The 20,597-nt window shown below is 41.5% G+C and overlaps 1 protein-coding gene and 1 non-coding gene across 4 annotated transcripts in view; both read right to left on the bottom strand.

Annotated features, from left to right (window-relative positions):
* Positions 1-20,597, bottom strand: part of LOC126442621 (F-box/LRR-repeat protein fbxl-1-like) — a 136,628-nt gene that overhangs the window by 28,662 nt on the left and 87,369 nt on the right. For 2 of the 3 annotated variants that reach the window (XM_050090709.1, XM_050090708.1), the window contains exon 3: positions 3,386-3,571. In XM_050090709.1, coding sequence (XP_049946666.1) covers positions 3,386-3,571 — 186 coding nt within the window. Of the gene's footprint in view, positions 1-3,385; positions 3,572-17,930; positions 18,239-20,597 lie in introns of all 3 variants that reach the window. The other variant, XM_050090707.1, reaches the window with a different exon arrangement.
* Trnar-gcg (transfer RNA arginine (anticodon GCG)) lies at positions 11,543-11,617 on the bottom strand. Its single transcript has one exon. It is a non-coding gene; the product is annotated as a tRNA-Arg (tRNA).

The raw sequence follows: 20,597 nt of genomic DNA, 5'->3' as shown, positions 1-20,597 counted from the left end.
TGTTATTGTTCTCCGAGACCCCATTATTCTTCAGGCTTTTAACTGGCAACCTAATTTTCTCTACTATTGTTGTGGGTGCAAATATTTCATCCTAGCTACCACTGTGCATGGCCGACTGTGCCCTGTTTCATTTTCTTCCAGTATTACTACAGTGAAATCTCTCTATGATATTTTTTTTCAAGGGACCACGATTTCTCAACACTGCATCGAGGTAAACACTGTAAAGGTGAAGACTTCTAATTGATGATTATAAAAGTTGAGTCAAATTTTACTGAGGTTATACTACATAAGAAGACAGTAAATAGTAAAAATTAAAAAAGAATTAGCTACAAATAATTACTTTAATAATGAACTTCTAAAATACAACTTCAGTCAGACTTTCGCAAAAATCTATGAACTGACACAAATTGAACATCCTGTACCCAGGGTTCTTTGAAGTAATCAAGCAAACATGTTTGCTTCCTATTTCCTCTGGGCTGTATTAGAACCATTTCTTGCTCCAAATGAGAAAGTTGTGCTATTGTTGTACCCGAGGGGTCATCATAAATCTTCTGAATGTTTTGAATGTTTCAAATCCTTCAGCCACCTTTGTATAAATGGATCTTCAGGCCCCAGATTCCTTCTTCCCATCCAGGGTGAACCCAAAAACGCTTGTTTTTTTCATCACAGTCATTGACATCATCATCCTGCCCTCATCCTAATGGTTACAGGCACTGCCAGGGAAATATTCGAAAAACGGCTACGTCTACCGTGTGTAAATTTATGGCCTGTGTGGTTGTGTGTACTACTGCTGGAAGAAGAGTAAATGCTCAAAAGCTAGGATGAATGTTGTTGCTTTTAAGTGTTTCTATGTTCCACATACCAATCTGTTAGACCGTAGGTAATTGCCTTTCCCTTATTTTACGTATTGCTCCATCCTGGAATTTCCATTATTGTTATAAATTTAGATAAAGTGTCCTTGAGCAAACAACCATTATAATACAAAACAGTTGGGTCATAATTCAGAACAGTAATAAAATAATTTTGTGCTAGCTACGTAACAGAACAACAATTACTTTAAAAAATAGGAACCTCAAGGTCACACCTGTCAAAAATTTTTAATTCAAATGAATTATGTTACGAAAAATCACTAATTCTCCTTCCATTTTCACATTTTATTCCATCTAGTGTAAACACGCAGATTCGTGCCAGGGATACCCTGTGTGTACTGTGTAATTGGTTGACGTGAACCAATCTGCAGTTCCAAACACGTATGCCTGCAGTGCACCTCAGGTGTATAGTGTAATTGAGGTGGAGTGTTAAACACACCGTACAGCTGTTCACCGTTTGCTCACACGAAAAACAAAAAAACAGTGCCGACGAGACAAACGACAAGCAGAATGTGTGTCACATCTCACATCACGCGGGCACTGATGCTGACGTGTGACTCACGCCCAGTGTGACCTTTCAGAGCTTGTGCAAATACACAGGACGGGAAATGAAGCACCTCCACCAAAGGCTTAAATGCTATGAGGAGAGAAATAATTGGTTAGGGTTCCAAAAATATGAATGTTACATGGAGCAAAGTGTTGTACAGAGTAAACATACTAAAGAGGAAACTTTAGCAGTGGGCAAACGGGCTTTTCGTCGGGACTGGAAAAGAAAGACAGAACACGGGGGAAACATTATCTGAGGGAAAGTTATAAAGAGGTTTCCGTATATCTCTGATCAGCAGTTTACTAAAATATTCAGCCCACCATTCCAGAATCTGTTCTTCTCCTCCTATAAAATTTCCTTCTTTAGCACTGCAGAATACAGTACACGAATAAAAGCCTTTATTTAGTTCACGAACCCTTTCATAGAATTTTCTTACTTCTTGGCCGTTACATTTTTATTCTAGCTCCATAATTCGTGTCTTCTCTGATTTTCATTTCTTTCTTCTGTTGATTCTGTTTACTTCCTCCCTTTCCTTTGTGAAATCTTCCGTATTAGATTTTGTTGCCCTGTTTATCATTTTCTTTCTTGCCTCATTTCCCTCTGTCATTTTCTTTTTACAGTCTTCTTCAAACCATCCTGACACTTAACAGAGTTGGTACGAGGGTGAATCAAATACAAATGGGATTTTTGTTCCTGAGCGCCAACAGTTGGTAGGACCGGACCTGTGCTGCTAGTATTGTCGGGTGGTTCCGTGAGGAGCAGGGAGAGCCGGCTATCGCATACCTCCGACAGCTCCGTCCGTAATGCGCAAGATATCTGAGTGACAGGTCTACCTCTCCACTGCGCGATGCATAATTATTACAAAAATTCTTGCTCGTGAAAGAGTTAGAGTGATAGAAATCTTCCAGAGACTGATTGCACAGTTCGGTGATCAAATACTGTCAAGGATGCGTGTGTTTGCTGGCATAAAGATTTCGAGGAAGAACGGGAACGTGTGGAAAATCAGCAATACGATCATCATCCTCGGACCAGTATTACAAACTGAGACATTTGTGCAGTTCGATACATTCTCGAAGGCGACCGATAGGTGAGAGTATCAGAAATAAGTTACGGGAGCTTTCGAGCGATCGTCACAAATTACCTACAGCTCCGGAAAGTTTGTTCCACATGGGTACCTCGCCTTTTAATCAAAAATCAGAAGCTGACACATTCGGAGGTCTGTCAAAGTCTTACAGCAAGGTTTGAGAAATAAAGTGATGCACTTTTGAGTCGGATCGTCAGCTGTGACCTGTGTGTCAGTCCACCACTGCACTCACACATCCAGACGGGCCAGTAAGGAGTGTTGGAGGGTGGGGGAGGAAGCCCCAGGGAAAGACAGGGCTCAGACGTCAGCTGGCGTGGTTCTTTCCACCATTTTTCATTTTTACCGGTAAGCCATTTTGCTCACTGCATTTTTACACGAGCAATGCACAATTGGTGCTGCATACTACTGTGAGCTGCCGAAGAATGTGAGGGCTGCGTATCGCCTCAAAAGACGAGGTCGACCGATTTGACAGGTCGTCGTCCTCTGTGACAGTGCTGGACCCGATACTGCAGCTCTGGTGATCTCCAAATTACAGAAAATGCACTGGACTTAACTTAGTCGTCCTCCTTACAGCCCGCACCTATCACAATGTGATTTCAATTTATTTGGACAGCTTGAAAAAAGCTCTAGGAGAGCACCAATTTGAAGATGACGGGGGTGTGGAGGAATCCGTGCGCAGTTGGCTTCTGACGTGACCAGCTGCATTCTATAATGCTGCAATAAAGAAACCTTCCTTCTCCCTGGGAAAAATGTACTTCTAAAGCAGGGAATTATGTGGAAAAATAAATTGTAACTGCCTTTTTTTCTATAAATGAATTTTTAAAAAATAAAATCTGATTTATATCGACTCAGCCTCGTACCTATAAATAGTGAGGAATGACTTACTGGAAGGCGAGAGAGATGAGGCAAGGCCGGTGCGGGCACAGCTGGTTGCAGTGCAGTTCACGCAGGTTGTGCAGCTCTCCGAGATCTGCAAACGTCGCGGCCTCCTCCTCGGGTGCCACGTCAAAGAGGTGCAGCTGCAGTTTCTCGAGAGAGCTGGCGGCCTCTTTCAGCACGGGAACCACACATCTGTCAGCAAGTGACACACTTTAAGCTTTTTAAAAATTTTTATTATACGGGATGTACAGAAATACCAAAATTTCCAATACCGGCTGTATTAGAGTGGAAAACATATTTTAGGTATTTATTAAGTGGACAACCTTACACTGTGTGTGCCCTAATTTTACGTCTGTGCAGATGAACTGTAAATAATGTCAGCTCCAGACATCAGCAAGGCACGACGGTGAATAAAACACTCCACCTGCCGTGGCAGAGCGCTTTTTCTTTGGGACGTCGCAGCTCAGTGGTGGCTTGAAGGACGAGGAGTGAAAAGAAGTGTGCAAGAAAGTCAACAGAGAAATCAAATGATGAAAGTTGTTAGAACTGTCACTCAGTCATTGGCTAATATCAAAGCAAGACTTATGTATGTTGAGACTTCCTGAGATCTGTTCACCTAGAGTGTCACTGAAGTTGTACACAGAGAAGTAGTGAACATATAATACAGAAGATTTAACGATACACTGTTTACATCTTTGCGTAAATAGTTGATGTACATCTGCACTCTCTTACAGACTGAGTAATTTTTCCTCCTATCTATGTAATTATGTAGTTATGTAGTTCTCAATTCGTTCAAGCAATCAGTCATTCATAATAGGAAACACAATCATATCTCAGTCACTCAAATGATTCAGAAATTTTACTTGTTAGAATGAAATCAGGCGATGATTCTTCTTCTCTGCAGGCTCGTGCTTTGTGGCAGTCTGCTAATCTGTACAAATAAAATGCCTCGTAATTTTGGGAGCATTGTATAATCAGTCGGGAAACCTCAGATTATGCGGATATTTGGCTTTGATGAAGTTTAACCTTCTGAAGAAGTAATGGAGCTCTTGGATTATTAAATGCAGGTTCGTATCTAGTCTTTCGGAAGGTCCCTTCTGATTAACAACTACGCAATATATTGATGGATATCATTAATTCTCAAATGTCAAATACACACCTTTTGTATAAAGGAGCAATATATATATATATATATATATATATATATATATATATATATATATATAATGGAAGGAAACATTCCACGTGGGAAAAATTATATATAAAAAACAAAGATGAGGTGACTTACCGAACAAAAGCGCTGGCAGGTCGATAGACACACAAACAAACACAAACACACACACAAAATTCAAGCTTTCGCAACAAACTGTTGCCTCATCAGGAAAGAGGGAAGGAGAGGGGAAGACGAAAGGAAGTGGGTTTTAAGGGAGAGGGTAAGGAGTCATTCCAATCCCGGGAGCGGAAAGACTTACCTTAGGGGGAAAAAAGGACAGGTATACACTCGCACACACGCACATATCCATCCACACATACAGACACAAGCAGACATATTACATCTGCTTGTGTCTGTATGTGTGGATGGATATGTGCGTGTGTGCGAGTGTATACCTGTCCTTTTTTCCCCCTAAGGTAAGTCTTTCCGCTCCCGGGATTGGAATGACTCCTTACCCTCTCCCTTAAAACCCACTTCCTTTCGTCTTCCCCTCTCCTTCCCTCTTTCCTGATGAGGCAACAGTTTGTTGCGAAAGCTTGAATTTTGTGTGTGTGTTTGTGTTTGTTTGTGTGTCTATCGACCTGCCAGCGCTTTTGTTCGGTAAGTCACCTCATCTTTGTTTTATATATATATATATATATATTTCCCTTTTAATCGTACAATTTCGTATCAGTTATCTTTTGTCATAAATTTCAATATTCAGATTACAATTCTTCAAACAAAGCTCAGGCTAATCGGCACAAAGACAATCTCGGAAGCTTTTTCTGACAACCACCAGAGAGAGTACTACATAGAATAATTATGTGCTCATGGCATAGCTATTGTATGAAACTACTTTGCGCATGGATTCTGCAAGTATGAAGATAGAAAGTTAGTAAACATCATTCAAGGGTAGAATTGTATCAGAATAATTCATCGAATATAAAGAGGTATTACAACCTTGACCTTCTGCAGGAGGAGTCGAAGTCACACGGCCAGAAGTAGTGGCACTGTGCAGCATTTCCACAGCGTCGAGAGAGCTACGAGAAGGCAAGCGTCGGGCTCAAATGAGACAAAGGTGATCGCATGAAGCATCAGAATGACAGACAGAACTATAAACAAGGACTCGGTTACTACCGACAACCGGAGACCATTTTATTTCACTTCAGAACATGAAACTAACATGACGCTTGAGAATTATAGAGTTTTGGGCAGGGAGAAACAAAATTAAAAGACATTCCTAAAATAAACACATTCTTGAGCAAAGCATTATGGAATGATCAATGTACAGTTGAAATGTTAGTGTGGTTGGGCACTGGTGAAGTCAATGAATGTGAATGGAAGAAAATGATCACAGTACACAAGGATCTGTAGTGTAGCTATAAGCCTAGGCTACTTTGGAATGTCACAGTTTGGTTGCAAGATGGTGAAGCCAACAAATGTGAATCAAAGAAAACTCACTGTAATGACAAACACATATGTAGCATAGCCTGAAGTCTATGTTAATGTGGAATGTTTAATTAATTGTCAGTTGGGGAAGCCATCAAATGTGAATGGAAGAAAACTGGCTGCCGCGGCAGACTGATCTGTAGTGTAGCCCAAAGTCTAAGTCACATCTGAATGTGGGAGTTTAAATAATCATCTCAAAAACGTAGTGTGGTTTTTGTTTTGTTTTGAAATGCTCCATTTTCCAAGGTCGTGATTTCGCAGGAGCCTAAAAGAACAGCTTAAATATTACACAGCATTAAATTTCACATGTCAGCATTCTGCACACCTATATTTCATTATACCGCCCTGTATTTTCAGTTACTCACCATGATTACATTTATCATACGCTTTTGTCTCACTGGTTCCCATATTTGATCTATTTCTCTTAAAAGATACTTTTCAGTGCACTGCTTAGCAATTTTGGTGATTTATATAAAATGACGTACTTCTTACAATATAGCAGAGATGCTGAGTCGCAGATAGGCACAACAAAAAGACTGTCACAAAATAAGGCCTTTGTAAAAATAGACAGACACACACACACACACACACACACACACACACACACACACACACACACACACGCACGCACGCACGTGTCCACAGTCTCTTCAGCTTCCTGGATTTTTCATTGTTCGATGTACTTCTTACCTACATGTCAGTGCCTAAAATCTGATTTTGATATATGACAATCTCTTTTAATTGGATTCAGATATATTCTTAAGTTTTATCACACTGCCCCACACTCTCTCTCTCTCTCTCTCTCTCTCTCTCTCTCTCTCTCACACACACACACACACACACACACACACACACACACACACACACACAAACACATCTTTCCCCGCTAATGAAGTTCGTGTGTGTGTGTGTGTGTGTGTGTGTGTGTGTGTGTGTGTGTGTGTGTGTGTGCGTGCACGTGCGTGCGCGTGCGCGTGTGAAGGGGGATTTTGCTTGGTAAGTACATTTTTAATTTTTTGCATTTTAAGAAGAATGTCGTGGATTTATTTGATATAGCAGAATGTGATTCAGTTGTATACCTAAATATATGAGTGTCAGGGCCAGTGAATGCTGTGTGTCTGATGCTCATAGGTTGGCAATGTGTCAGTTATGCATGTACATCAAGTGATGTTTTCAGTAACAGTTTTTGCAGCATGTTTTGCTTTCTTGGTACTGAGGGCAGAATTCTAGTTATATAGGTCAAGTGGAGGTTTCAGTGCCAATTTTTGTTGCAAGTTTTGCTTTCTTAGTATCGTGGACTTCTTTCTAGCTATGTGGTCAATTGAAGTTTCCAATACGAGAATTTGTAGTGAGGTTTGGATTTTTGGTTAGACTTTTTTGATACATTTTCTTGCAAATTTACTCATTAATTGGTATTATAAAGCTCGGTTTACCTAAACAGGTTAATAAAAAATGACAATACCAAATTGTGTGGGTTTTTGTGGCCTTCATGCAATGTAGATGTTATTGATTCCTGTGTATTATTTTGCTTGGGTATGTGAGTTAACACAGAAAGTCATTTGTTTTGTTTATCACTACCCAAAATCCCCTAATTCCTACGTGTTTCCTGTTACTTTCATGTTATTCTTTAAATTACTATAATCAAATTTTGTATTTGTTTTTGTTTTGTTAATTTACTGAGTTTGTCAATGTGGTGGACAGAGGTAATATGGCTAAGTATGCTATATTCGTGACTTCTTGGATCAAAGGTGACAGCCAGTAATGTCTCGACATTTCCACTGTCCACATTTATCATAAATTTTAACGACTATAACTCTGAAAGTAAGTTTCATGAAATTAGTAATTTTTGTCCCAGGTTGCTTTATGGAAATACTGTTTTGTATGCTTATTGCTTCAGCACTTAAAGGGAATTAGTAATACTTTTAGCTTAACAAATCCAGAAATTAAAAGAGAATCAGCAGACTTATTTTAAAGTTATTTGTTGCTGTTTAGTAAAACATTGCACCCGCCACAACGGAGCCTCACTGTGAAGGCTGTTCTCAAACATGGGATGAGATAGATGGAAATTGTCTAACTATTGTCAAACAATTGGAAACTGCTTTGAATATGTGTGTTGGGAGAGCTCCCCAGAGTTTTGTACCAGAGGTAACAAAGTTACCTCCAGCACTATCCTCTCCTGTCTCCTCTACAGAAGACTATTCATCCACTCGGCTGTGGGTGACGTGTCAGTGGGAGGGCTAGGCAACATTTCCAGGGGAGACAGGAACCAGGGAGAACTCCGTGTGTTAGACCCATCTCAATAACAGACAAGTTCAAAATGCTGACTTCCCCTGAAACTACACTCAGCCAGTGAGACTCACTTTCACTGTCAGAAACCTGTTCTGTCTCAGGTCAAGAGAAGGGAAATGTGAAAGTGTACAGTCCATCACTAATCTGTAGTTCAAATGTATGGCAAATAATGGTACCTGTTAGGGAAATGTCAGCTAGGGATGTAAAGGAAGATAAGATTCACCTGCCTGGGGGGTCTCATTCAGCATACCGAAGAGGCTAGTCTGGCAGCCGTTGACAAAATGAGGCACAACCGAGAACCGGTTGTGGTGGGTGTTGGAACAAATGATGCCTGTCATCTTGGCTCCGAGGTCATACTCAAATTATCCCAAGCAGATGGCAGGAAAGGCTGAGGAGACCATCCTTGTTCAAAGGTCACGGTTTACAGCACTGACCCCAGAACTTACTGTGGCACCACAGTTCTGAATGGAGTGGAAGGGTCGAATGACAGGCTTCAAAGGTTCTGAAACTTTCTGGAATAGCAAGATAACGTCGAGAACTGTACGGCCCCCCTAAATGGATAAGAAATGCACTACATATCAGAGGCTGCTACCCAGGTAGCTGAATGTGCATTGAGTGCACCCAAGGGCTTTTTAGATTAGGTAACCCAATATTCACTCCAGACAATGACAGATGTAGGGGACGCAGAAGTGTCCGTATAAGATTCAAAGAAATGCCTCGTACAGGTGAGAGTCTTAAAATCCTACTGATTAATTGCAGCAGGATTCAGATGAGAGTGACTCACATAATGCTAGGTGCAGAAATCCGGTTAAAACCGGAAACTGATGGCAGTGAGATTTTTGCGAAAACTTTAAATGCGTATTGAAAGAGTAGGCTAATGGTAAATGGATGTGGTGTATTTCTCATAGTAGATGAGAAGAATACAGTTTTGTAAGTGGTGGGCATGGCAGGGTACCCTGCAAAACATTATTAAACCACCTACTTCATACTGTCTGGAAGACCAGTCACGATAGAAATATATTGGATATAACAATAATAAATAAACCTGAGCTCTTTGAGGATTTACACATAGGCCGGTATCAGTGACTGAGGCAGCTGTAGTAACAATGATTAGCAAAATACAAAAAGCACCAAAATGAGTAGAAACATTCACAAATTCAGTAAACTAGATAGAGATGACGTAGTGCCATATCTCAGTAAGGAACTCAAAACATTGAGCTCTAGTGAGAATACTGCAGACAAACTGTGGCTTAGGTTTAAAAAAATAATTGCCCATAAATTTGACAGATATGTACCTAGTAGAGCAGTTCATTTTCTTAAAACATTGGGCTACGGACAGAGAGGCGCTACAAATTTGGCTGTCAAGAGAGTAATGACTACCGTCACAGAAATTTGTCGAAGGCCTGTCGAGAAACCAAAAGAAATTCAGATCGTGAGTAAAGGCTGTTGCTGGTATGTCTCCAGACACTCGTGGGCACGACAGGGACTGAGACTGAGAGTAGCAAAGCAAAAGCAGAAATGCTTAACTTTATTTTCAAATGTTCTTTTACAAAGGAAAATCTACGGGTGCTGACTCAATTTAATTCTTGCACCACTGCAAAGATAAGCAATATAGATTTTAGTGTCAGTGGTGTTGAAAAATAACTGAAATCACTAGAACTGAACAAATCTACAGGGCCTGACGGAATCTCCATCAAATTCCATATCAGACCTGTGGCTAATTTACAATAATCTATCGCAGATCACTCAAACAAAAACCTGTGCCCTGTAGTTGGGAGAAAGCACAGGACACACACTTCCACAAGAAGGATGGCAGAAGTGATCTACAAAACTACCATCCAATATATTTAGCATCCATCTGCTGTAGAATCTTAGAATATATTCTGAGTACAAATGTAATGCTGTATGTTGAACAGAATGACCTCCTCCATCCCAACCAGCACGGATTTTGAAATCATTGATCGTGTGGATCCCAACTCATACTTTTCTCACAGGAAATCTTAAAAGCCACAGATCGAGGCAGTCACGGAGATGCAACATTTCTCAATTTCCGAAAAGCGTCTGACTCAGTACCGTAGCTATCCTTATTACTGAAAGGATCATAGTATGGGCTGTGAAGTGAAAGTTGTGAGCAGGCTGAGGAATTCTCGGGAGGGAGGACACAGAGTGCTATCTTGATGGAGAGTCACTGTCAGGTGTTGCAGTAACTCAGGGTGTGCCCCACAGAAGTGTGTCCAGACACTTCTGTTCATGTTGTATATTAATGACCTTAAAGACAATATTAACTGTAATCTCAGACTTTTTGCAAGTGATGCAGTTATCTATAATGAAATACTATCTGAAAGAAGCTGCATAAATAATCAGTAAGCTCTTGACAAAATTTCAAAGTGGTACAAAGATTGGCAACTTGCTCTTAAATGTTCAGAAATGTAAAATAGTGGACTTCGAAAAATAGAAAAAATGTAGTATCCTATGACGAAAATATCAATGAGTCACTGTTGGAATCGGCCAAATCATACAAATACCTGGGTGTAACACTTTATAGGGATACGAAATTGAATGATCACATAGGCTCAGTAATGAGTAAAGAAAGCAGGCAGTAGAGTTCAGTTTATTGGTAAATTACTGGGGAAGTGCAATCAGTCTATAAAGGAGATTGCTTACAAATCATTCGTGCGACCTATTCTAGAATATCGCTCAAGTGTGTGGGACCTCTACTACGTAGGATTAACACGAGACGCTGAACGTATACGGAGAAGGGCAGAATGAATGGTCACAGGTTTGTTTGAGCCGTAGCAAGAGACTGTCACAGAGATGTTGAAAGAAGTGAACTGGCAGGCTCTTGAAGTGAGACATAAACCATACCAGGAAAGTCTACTGAAGTTCTAAGAACTGGCTTTAAATGCTGACTCTGAGAATATACTACAATGCCTTACATATCACTCACACAGGAAGATTTTCACTGTACAGCGGAGTGTGCGCTGATATGAAGCTTCCTGGCAGATTAAAACGGTGTGCCGGACCGAGACTCAAACTCGGGACCTTTGCCTTTTGCGGGCAAATGCTCTACCAACTGAGCTACCCAAGCACGACTCACGCCCCATCCTCACAGCTTTACTTCTGCCAGTACCTTGTCTCCTACCTTCCAAACTTTACAGAAGCTCTCCTGCGAACCTTGCAGAACTAGCATGGAGTGTGTGCTGATATGAGACTTCCTGGCAGATTACAATGGTGTGCTGGACCGAGACTCGAACTCGGGACCTTTGCCTTTCGCAGGCAAATGCTCTACCAACTGAGCTACCCAAGCACGACTCACGCCCTGTCCTCACAGCTTTACTTCTGCCAATACCTCGTCTCCTACCTTCCAAACTTTACAGAAGCTCTCCGCTGCAGAGTGAAAATCTCATTCTGGAAACATCCCCCAGGCTGTGGCTAAGCCATGTCTCCGTAATATCCTTTCTTTCAGGAGTGCTAGTTCTGCATGGTTCGCAGGAGAGCTTCTGTAAAGTTTGGAAGGTAGGAGATGAGGTACTGGCAGAAGTAAAGCTGTGAGGATGGGGCTGGAGTCGTGCTTGGGTAGCTCAGTTGGTAGAGCACTTGCCTGCGAAAGGCAAAGGTCCCGAGTTTGAGTCTCGGTCTGGCACACCATTTTAACCTGCCAGGAAGTTGCAAGATCAGAATAATTACAGCATGCACAGAGGCATTAACAATCATTCTTTCTGCACTCTGTACAAGAGTGGAACAGGAAGAAACCCTAATAACAGGTACAGTGGGAGGTACCCTCTGCCAAGCACCTCACAGTGATTAGTGAAATCTTGATTACATGTAGATGTAGATGTACGTTAGTGATGCTAAAAGTGCTGGGCACTATCTGGATTCTGACTGCCTCTGAACTGAGAATTTAAATTCAAAACAGTTGTGTGTGCGTGCGCAAACTACTGCAAGACCGCCTTACATTGATTTCGAGTCTGGACAATGGCTAGATTGCAGAGATGAAATTAGCTTCCACACTGCCACAGAGAGGAGAGGGACAGATATAGAAGAGATAAAAGGTTTCACACTTTATGCAACACCATCCATAACTTATCAAGCACCTCTCGTCGAGCTTGTAGTCGACACTGGAATGTATGTGCCAGCCAGCTAACTAATGGGCTGCTTCAAGTACAGACTACACAAACCTGCAAAGCTCAGATCCAGCAAAAATGTCTATCGGCACAGCTTTACCTTTCTTAGTAGATATGACACAGCTGATGAGGTAAGCTCTGTTGCCTCATCTCTGAGACAACTACATGCTCTCATTAATACAAGGGTTGCCTAGAAAATAATGCAATGCATTTTATTTTTTCAGCCAGAAACAATGCTACAAATGCAAAACATTACATACGTATTATTTGAAGTCTCCCGAGAGAGTGTGCCAAGTTTCAGTCACTTCCGACGGATAGCGTAGCTTCGGGACAGTTTCAGAATGGCGTCTGTAGGTGACAGACGTTACGAGTGATGTGCCGTCATCGAATGACTCGCTGCAGGAAAAGAAATTGTGGGGAATACTCAAAAACGATTGTCCAGAGTTTAAGGAGTACCTGCTGTTGACAGAAGTACAGTCAGTTGTTGGGCACTGAGGGTGAAGTGACACGAAGGCAGTTCGGCAGAGCTCCATGTTTTTCAGCGGTCGGGGAGACCGTTGACACCTCTCGCACCTGACCTAACCCCCTCGCACTTCCACTTGTTTGAGCCATTAAAGGATGCAATTCGTGGAAGACATTTTGAGGACAATGAGGAGACGATTCAGACAGTGAAGCACTGGCTCTGGCCCCAGAACAAGGATCGGTACCGACAGGGCACACACGCCCTCGTCTCGTGCCGGAGGAAGGCTGTAGAACAGGATGGAGATTACATAGAAAAATAGGGTGTGTAGATTAAGGAAAGGCAAACCTACGTTTCTAGCATTTGTAGACTTACAGAAAGCTTTTGACAATGTTGACTGGAATACTCTCTTTCAAATTCTGAAGGTGGCAGGGGTAAAATGTAGGGAGTGAAAGGCTATTTACAATTTGTATAGAAACCAAATGGCAGTTATAAGAGTTGAGGGGCATGAAAGGGAAGCAGTGGTTGGGAAGGGAGTGAGACAGGGTTGTAGCCTCTTCCCGATGTTATTCAATCTGTATATTGAGCAAGCAGTGAAGGAAACAAAAGAAAAATTCGGAGTAGGTATTAAAATCCATGGAGAAGAAATAAGACGTTTGAGGTTCGCCGATGACATTGTAATTCTGTGAGAGACAGCAAAGGACTTGGAAGAGCAGTTGAACGGAATGGACAGTGTCTTGAAAGGAGGATATAAGATGAACATCAACAAAAGTAAAACGAGGATAATGGAATGTAGTTGAATTAAGTTGTGTGATGCTGAGGGAATTAGATTAGGAACTGAGACACTTAAAGTAGTAAAGGAGTCTTGGTATTTGGGGAGCAAAATAACTGATGATGGTTGAAGTACAGGGGATATAAAATGTAGACTGGCAATGGTAAGGAAAGCATTTCTCAAGAAGAGAAATTTGTTAACATCGAGTATAGATTTAAGTGTCAGGAAGTCGTTTCTGAAAGTATTCGTATGGAGTGTAGCCATGTATAGAAGTGAAACATGGACGATAACTAGTTTGGACAAGAAGAGAATAGAAGCTTTTGAAATGTGGTGCTACAGAAGAATGCTGAAGATTAGATGGGTAGATCACATAACTGATGAGGAGGTATTGAATAGGATTGGGGAGAAGAGAAATTTGTGGCACAACTTGACCAGAAGAAGGAATCGGTTGGTAGGACATGTTCTGAGCCATCAAGGGATCACCAATTTAGTATTGGAGGGAAGCGTGGAGGGTAAAAATCGTAGAGGGAGACCAAGAGATGAATACACTAAGCAGATTCAGAAGGATGTAGGCTGCAGTAGGTACTGGGAGATGAAGAAGCTCGCACAGGATAGAGTAGCATGGAGAGCTGCATCAAACTAGTCTCAGGACTGAAGACCACAACAACAGCAACAGATGAAACACCATTATTTTGTGTGTGTAATTCTCATTACGTTGAATAAAGAGTTGTTGAAGAAAAAAAAATGTGGTGCATTACTTTCTGGGCAACCCTCGTAAGTGGACGTGGGAGGAATCGTGCAATAGAAGGCAGGACCCGACCTAAAAATAGTACAAATCAATGCATTCCAACCAGTTTTATTCCAAATACCTTAGTATGGGTGTATGCTGGAATGGTAGAGTGGTGACTCTGAAGCTTAACGATGTTGCTTACTTAGCCTCATAATTGTGTGACACACTACTGATCCTCGTGTTAGCACATTGACGAGATATCTCTGAGGAAGACAGAGGTGAAAAATTGGCTCAGTCAGTCACCCAACACTCCCTATTCCAGTGCTGTCACCCTATCAGGGAACAGGCCTTCTGTGAAAGCAGCCACGCCATTTACCAGCTCTGTTGCAACCGCTCCACAGCTTTTCATATCAGTACGACTACCAGCCAGCTGTCCACCGGGAAGAACGGCCACTGCCAAACTGTGGCCGAGAGCGAAGTGGACCGCCCAGGGACATGGCGTGCAGCTGAACATAATTTGCTCGATTTCGACGCCTGCATCGTTACCCGGGGCATCTGGGTCCTCCCATTCACTACCAGCCTTTCCGAACTGTGCTCCTGTAACTATCCCAAACTCAACCTACAGTAACATACTGTTCCTGCACTCTGTATCCGACAGTTTCCACTCCCCTAAATTCTGTTATCTCCTCTCCATTCCCATCTCCCACCTTCCTTGTTTGCTATTCTCTGCCATTACACCTGCCCACGTTTCCTCGCTCCTCTCCTCGTTTGCTCCTTGTTTTCCCTACCTACCTGTCCCACGACCTCCTAACGCCGCACTCGTCAGCATTCGAGTCCCCACTCACTCCGCTAGGCAGCGTTTGTCTCTCTCTGCACTCGTACACTACCGCCCCTTCCCCTTCCTTGCCCCTCCAGATTGTCGCTCGTATCCCACATCGCAGTCGCATTCCGGCCCGAGAAACTGAAGTCGGTGGTCGTGTCTGCGTGAGGTATGCTTTCTTGTACGTACGAATGGCACGTGTCTCTCTTTTACTGATGATGGCTGTGGCTGAAAGCTTTATATAAATGTCTCTAAATTGTGCTCGTCTGTAACTAAATATGTCTTCTTTACGGTAAATAGCAATCTGTCTTTTTCTACATTGTCGATATTCCTACCCGGAGTTTCCATTACAACAAATCTTCTCGAGAGAGAAAAGCTCGTATCCAAAAATCGATAGGGATCTAGATATCACCATTCCGGTGAAACTCGGCTCGTCCTCTTCTCACACGATGTCCTGCAAACTGTAAATCGAGGGCAACAGGCAGACTGCAAATTCCTAGATCTGCAGGAAGCATTCGACACGGTGCCAAACAGCAGACCGTTAATGAAGGTTCGAGCTCGTAGAATAGGTTCTCAGATAAGTAAGCGTCTCTAAGAGTGTTTACGTAATAGAAAAGTTAGTTAGTTCATTTCGTGTTCCACGGATCATTTTTGCATGATAAATCGTAATCGTCAAACGAGTCTTATTTGATGTTCGCAGTGCAAATTAATTTGTAAATATGGCTATATGCTGAACATTTATAAGTTTTTTTTATTATGTATTAAATATACAGATGTGAGTTAGTAATTCTTACCCACAACATTTTACATGTTACAATAATGGAAATTCTTGTACAGAACAGGAGTTGTCAAGTAGAAAGTTTTTTAATTTGTTTTCAAATTTTACTTGGCTGCCTGTCAGACATTTTATGTCCTTGTGTAAGTGATCAAAAATGTTAGTTGCAGCACTGTGCACCCCTTTTTGTGCAAAAGACAACCTTAATGTGGAGTGATGAATGTCATTTCTCCTTCTCCTATTGTAATTTTGTACATCATTGCTCCTTTCAAACTGTAGTGTATTATTTACAACAAACTTCATGAGGGGATAAATACACTGGGAAGCAGTAGTCAGAACTCCTTAAACAGATGTCTACAAGTTGATCACAGGTGAGCAACACATATTATTCTTACAGCCCTTTTTGAGTTATGATGACTTTCTTTTTTAAAGATGAGTTATCCCAGAAAATTATTTCATATGACGTTGTAGAATTAAAATATACAAAATGTCAGCTTACTGTTTTGTCTTTCCGTGGGATTTTCAATGTTTCTAAGCGCAAATGTGGGTGAACTAAGTTGTTTCAGGAATTCCAAAATTTGTTTTTTCCAATTTAAATCCTCATCAATGAGGACAGTGAATGTTCCTCACAGAGAAAGTAACCATCAGGATTTCCCCAGGGAAGTGTGCTAGGACCACTCTTGTCCTCTGTACATCTATTTACACAAATGACCAGACAGATAGGGTGAACAGCAACAATTTTCTGACAATCTCAGTCGGTCCGTTGCAATTAGGGGACATCGGCTAGTATGTACTTTTCAATGTCAATAAACCTTACCGACAGCTGTACACTTTAAGATATTTTATTTTATTTTGAAAGCAACCAGTTTCGGCAATTCGTGTTCGTGTTGCCATCTTCAGGCCCCGTACGCTATACAATAAGTTCTGCACGGTTCACAGAAGAGTTTCTGTGAAGTCTGGAAGGTAGGAGACGAGGTAATGGCAGAACTGAGGCTGTGAGGATGGCTCATGAGTCGTGCTCGGGTAGCTCAGACGGTAGAGCACTTGCCCGAGTTCGTGTCTCTCTCTGGCATACAGTTTTAATCTGCCAGGAAGTTTCATACAATAAGTTCATTGACACTGAAAATTTTCTGATGCTGTAGTTTATGGAAAGTGTCATCTTTGAGTGATTGTAGGAAGATTCAGGACGTCTTAGACAGAGTTTCTATTTTATGAGATGGATGGCAGCTTGCTCTAAATGTGGGGAAATGTAAGTTAATAAAAATGACTACGAAAAACAATTCTGTAATGTCTGAATACAGTATTAGTGGTGTGTGGCCTGACAGAACATCTAGGCATAATGTAGCAAAGTGATAGGAAATGGAATGAGTGTGTAAAGAGAAGGCAAGTGGTTGACTTTAGTTCTTTGGGAGAATTTTATGGAAATGTAGCTTAGCTATAAAGAAGTCTGCAAATAGAATACTTGTGTTTTGAATGCTGCTCAAGTGTTTGGAATCCATACCAGATTGGATTAAAGGAATACATGCAATTATTTCAGATTTGAAATCTGTTACAGGTTTGATCAACGCGTATTGCAGAAATACTCTGAGAACTGAAATCCGAATGCCTGTAGGGAAGAAAATATCATTTTTGTGAAGCACTATTGAGAATATTTAGATAACTGTCATTTGTGACAGACTGCAGAACGATTCTACAGCAAGCGACATACGTATCACATAATGACCACAAAGGTAAGGTAAGAGAAATCGGCACTGGTACAGAGGAGAACAGATAGCCACTTTTCAGCTTGCTCCATTTACAAGTGTAGCAGGAAAGATAGTGACTAGAGGTGGTAAAAGGTATCCTCCGCCACGCACCGTACACTGGCTCGTGGAGTATTTTACGTCTGTGTGAATTTAGGTGACGTACCAGAACGCGGAGAAAGATGCCGACAGACTCACCTCTTCCCCGCCATGGTCCAGCGCACGGTGGCAGAAGTGAGTGTGTCCCTCTTGGCCTTCACGAAGTACTCGACGTCCTCCAGTGGGTGGTAGTCACAGCTGAGGTTTATCTCCCGCAACTTCGAGCAGGTGTCTGCCAGGAAGCGCAGCACCACGGGCCCCGCACCTCTCCGATTCTCGAACACTTCCAGGCTCTGCAAGTGTTCCAGGCGCGACACCAACTCCGCGTACTGTCGGTCGGCCAGTAAGTTGTTGGCGATTATCAGCTTCTCTATCTTCGGACACTTCTCAAATATGTACTTCAGGAGCTGCAGGGAGAACAAATTGCAGTGTATTTGTTAGTACATCAGTATTTTCCATAGATTACATCTCATTATGGGATGTAACTATTCATTTACTATTGTCATATTTCATACACTGAAACCAACCTTCTCAATACCAGTATTGCTATTAATATTCTCTACGAATTTATACAGCTGCATTCTCGTTAATGTGAAAATGAGTGTAAGAACACCATCTACATCCACACTCAGCAAACCGCAGTGAAGTTGGAGCGTGCCGGGACATGTATCATGTATTAGTGCCACTTAAAGTTCATGTCACAACTGGATGAACCGGTTTTGAAACATTTCCTCACCCAGTAGATAGTGCGCAGTGTTCTCGACCTACCTTGCTTTGCTTATTCAATATTGTCTTCCCGGTAGCTGCGTCTGTCTCACCTAAATCACACTGAAATTAAGAAGCCAGGATCCTAGGTTAAGTTTTCCAAAATCAAAAGTCAAGATCGTATTCACTGTAGAACATTTATGTCAACCACAGTGTGATTTATTTGTTATCACTCGCACACACAATATTCATGTGACCAGGCCTCTTACACTTAATCGTCAAGTTAATATATCATACTTTATAATTTCCCAGGGTTAAAATGATCCTTTCTAATTGGTTTTGAAGTTAACTATAGGGTTTTATTACTTAAATAACATGAGTGAGCTGTATCAATTTAAATACAGGGAACTAACTTATGCATCCGCCGTGGGAATTCCTGACTTATAACCATGGCACCTCTTGAACAATAATTTTTACATATTCAAATTTACTTAATTCTTAATTAATGCACTTACAAAGTTGAGACTGGAGTCATTTTACGAAGAAAATATAGGTAGCAAAAGTATCAAAACAGATCTCGGAATTATACAGTAGTTTGGTCCCAATTGGCACTTAAAGTCATACAGGCTGCAGATTTCAAGTCTTAATATCTATTTAATTAATAGACTTTAGGTTAATTTAAACACTTTGCTGGAATCAGTAAAATTTAGGCTTTCTTTTGGATGCAGTCTTCTAGCTGAATTCGATCTATTAGCTCACTCGAATTTTATTTAATATGTATTGCACAATATATGTCATTGTTCATAACTGTTAATATGATGCATTTCCAATAAAACTAATTAGCTCATTACTTTCAGAATGGACATTAGAATGTACTGAAATAATAGATTTTACAAGGGGAATTTTATTTAAACTATTTCTGAATTCTGTACGATGAGGCTGAACGTCACAGAATCTGTAGTCAGAATATGAGTAGTGAAAATGAAAAAAAATACAAGTTCATTGCTTAACTAAGTTACTAAAGCAGTGTAAAACCAAAACAGGATATCAGTGGGTAACCCTGCTTCATTACAAAGTGAGTGGAAGAGGGGATGACCCACTGTGTCATCTATTAGGGTTTCTTTCCATTCCATTCATGTACGGAGCACAGGAAGAATGATTGTTTGAATGCCCCTCTGCATGCTGTAAATAACCTTCTCTTGTTCTCACAATCCTTATGTGAGCAATATATATAAGGGGATGTAGTATATTTATAGAATTATCATTACAAGCATGTTCTTGAAGCTTTTAACAGGCTTTCTCAAGATATATGTAAACTATACGAGTTGGTCGACGTTCAGAAACAGTCAGAAATTACCACGACTACTGACAAACAATTGACAGCTGCTGCGAATTGGTGTGTCGGAAGAACTCCCGAGAGTCGTGTACCTGTGATACCTCTACCAGAGGTACCTCTTCTCCTGTGGATCCTGCCTCCTCTGCAGAAAGTACAGGATCTGTCATTACCTGTCCAACTGACTTTGCGTGGCTTGTACAGGGCGGACGGTGACCGAGGAGGACTCAGACTGTCGTACCGATCCCCCTAACTGACAAGTTCGAAGTGCCGTCTTTCACTGAAACTGAGCCAGTGGGACCCACTACACCTGCTGTGGGGAAACCTGTTTTGTCCAGTGTCGAGAGGAAGCAAACGCAAAAGGGTAGGGGTCAATTAATCATCAGCACTTTGAATGTACGGTGAATGGTGGTACCCCTCAGGGAAATGGCAGCAAGGGACGGGAAAGAACATCAGGTGCACTCAGTGCCTGGGGGGGGGCCTCATTCAACATGTTGAACGGGCTGTTCCAGGAGTCATTGAAAGAATAAGTTGCAGCCAACTACAGACTGTGGCACACATTGGAACAAATGATGTCTGTCGTCTGGGCTCTGAAATCATTCTTGTGTCATTCCGACAACTGGCAGAGAAGGTTGAGAGGACTAGCCTTGTGCGTGGAGTTTCAATGAAGCTCACAATTTGCAGCATTGTCCCCGGAAGTGATGGTGGCCCTTTGGTTATGAGTAGAG

Source organism: Schistocerca serialis, unplaced genomic scaffold (assembly GCF_023864345.2).
Source record: "Schistocerca serialis cubense isolate TAMUIC-IGC-003099 unplaced genomic scaffold, iqSchSeri2.2 HiC_scaffold_1393, whole genome shotgun sequence".
Classification (NCBI taxonomy): domain Eukaryota; kingdom Metazoa; phylum Arthropoda; class Insecta; order Orthoptera; family Acrididae; genus Schistocerca; species Schistocerca serialis.
Note: the sequence above shows the minus strand (reverse complement) of the source record. Positions and strands in the feature narration are given on the sequence as shown.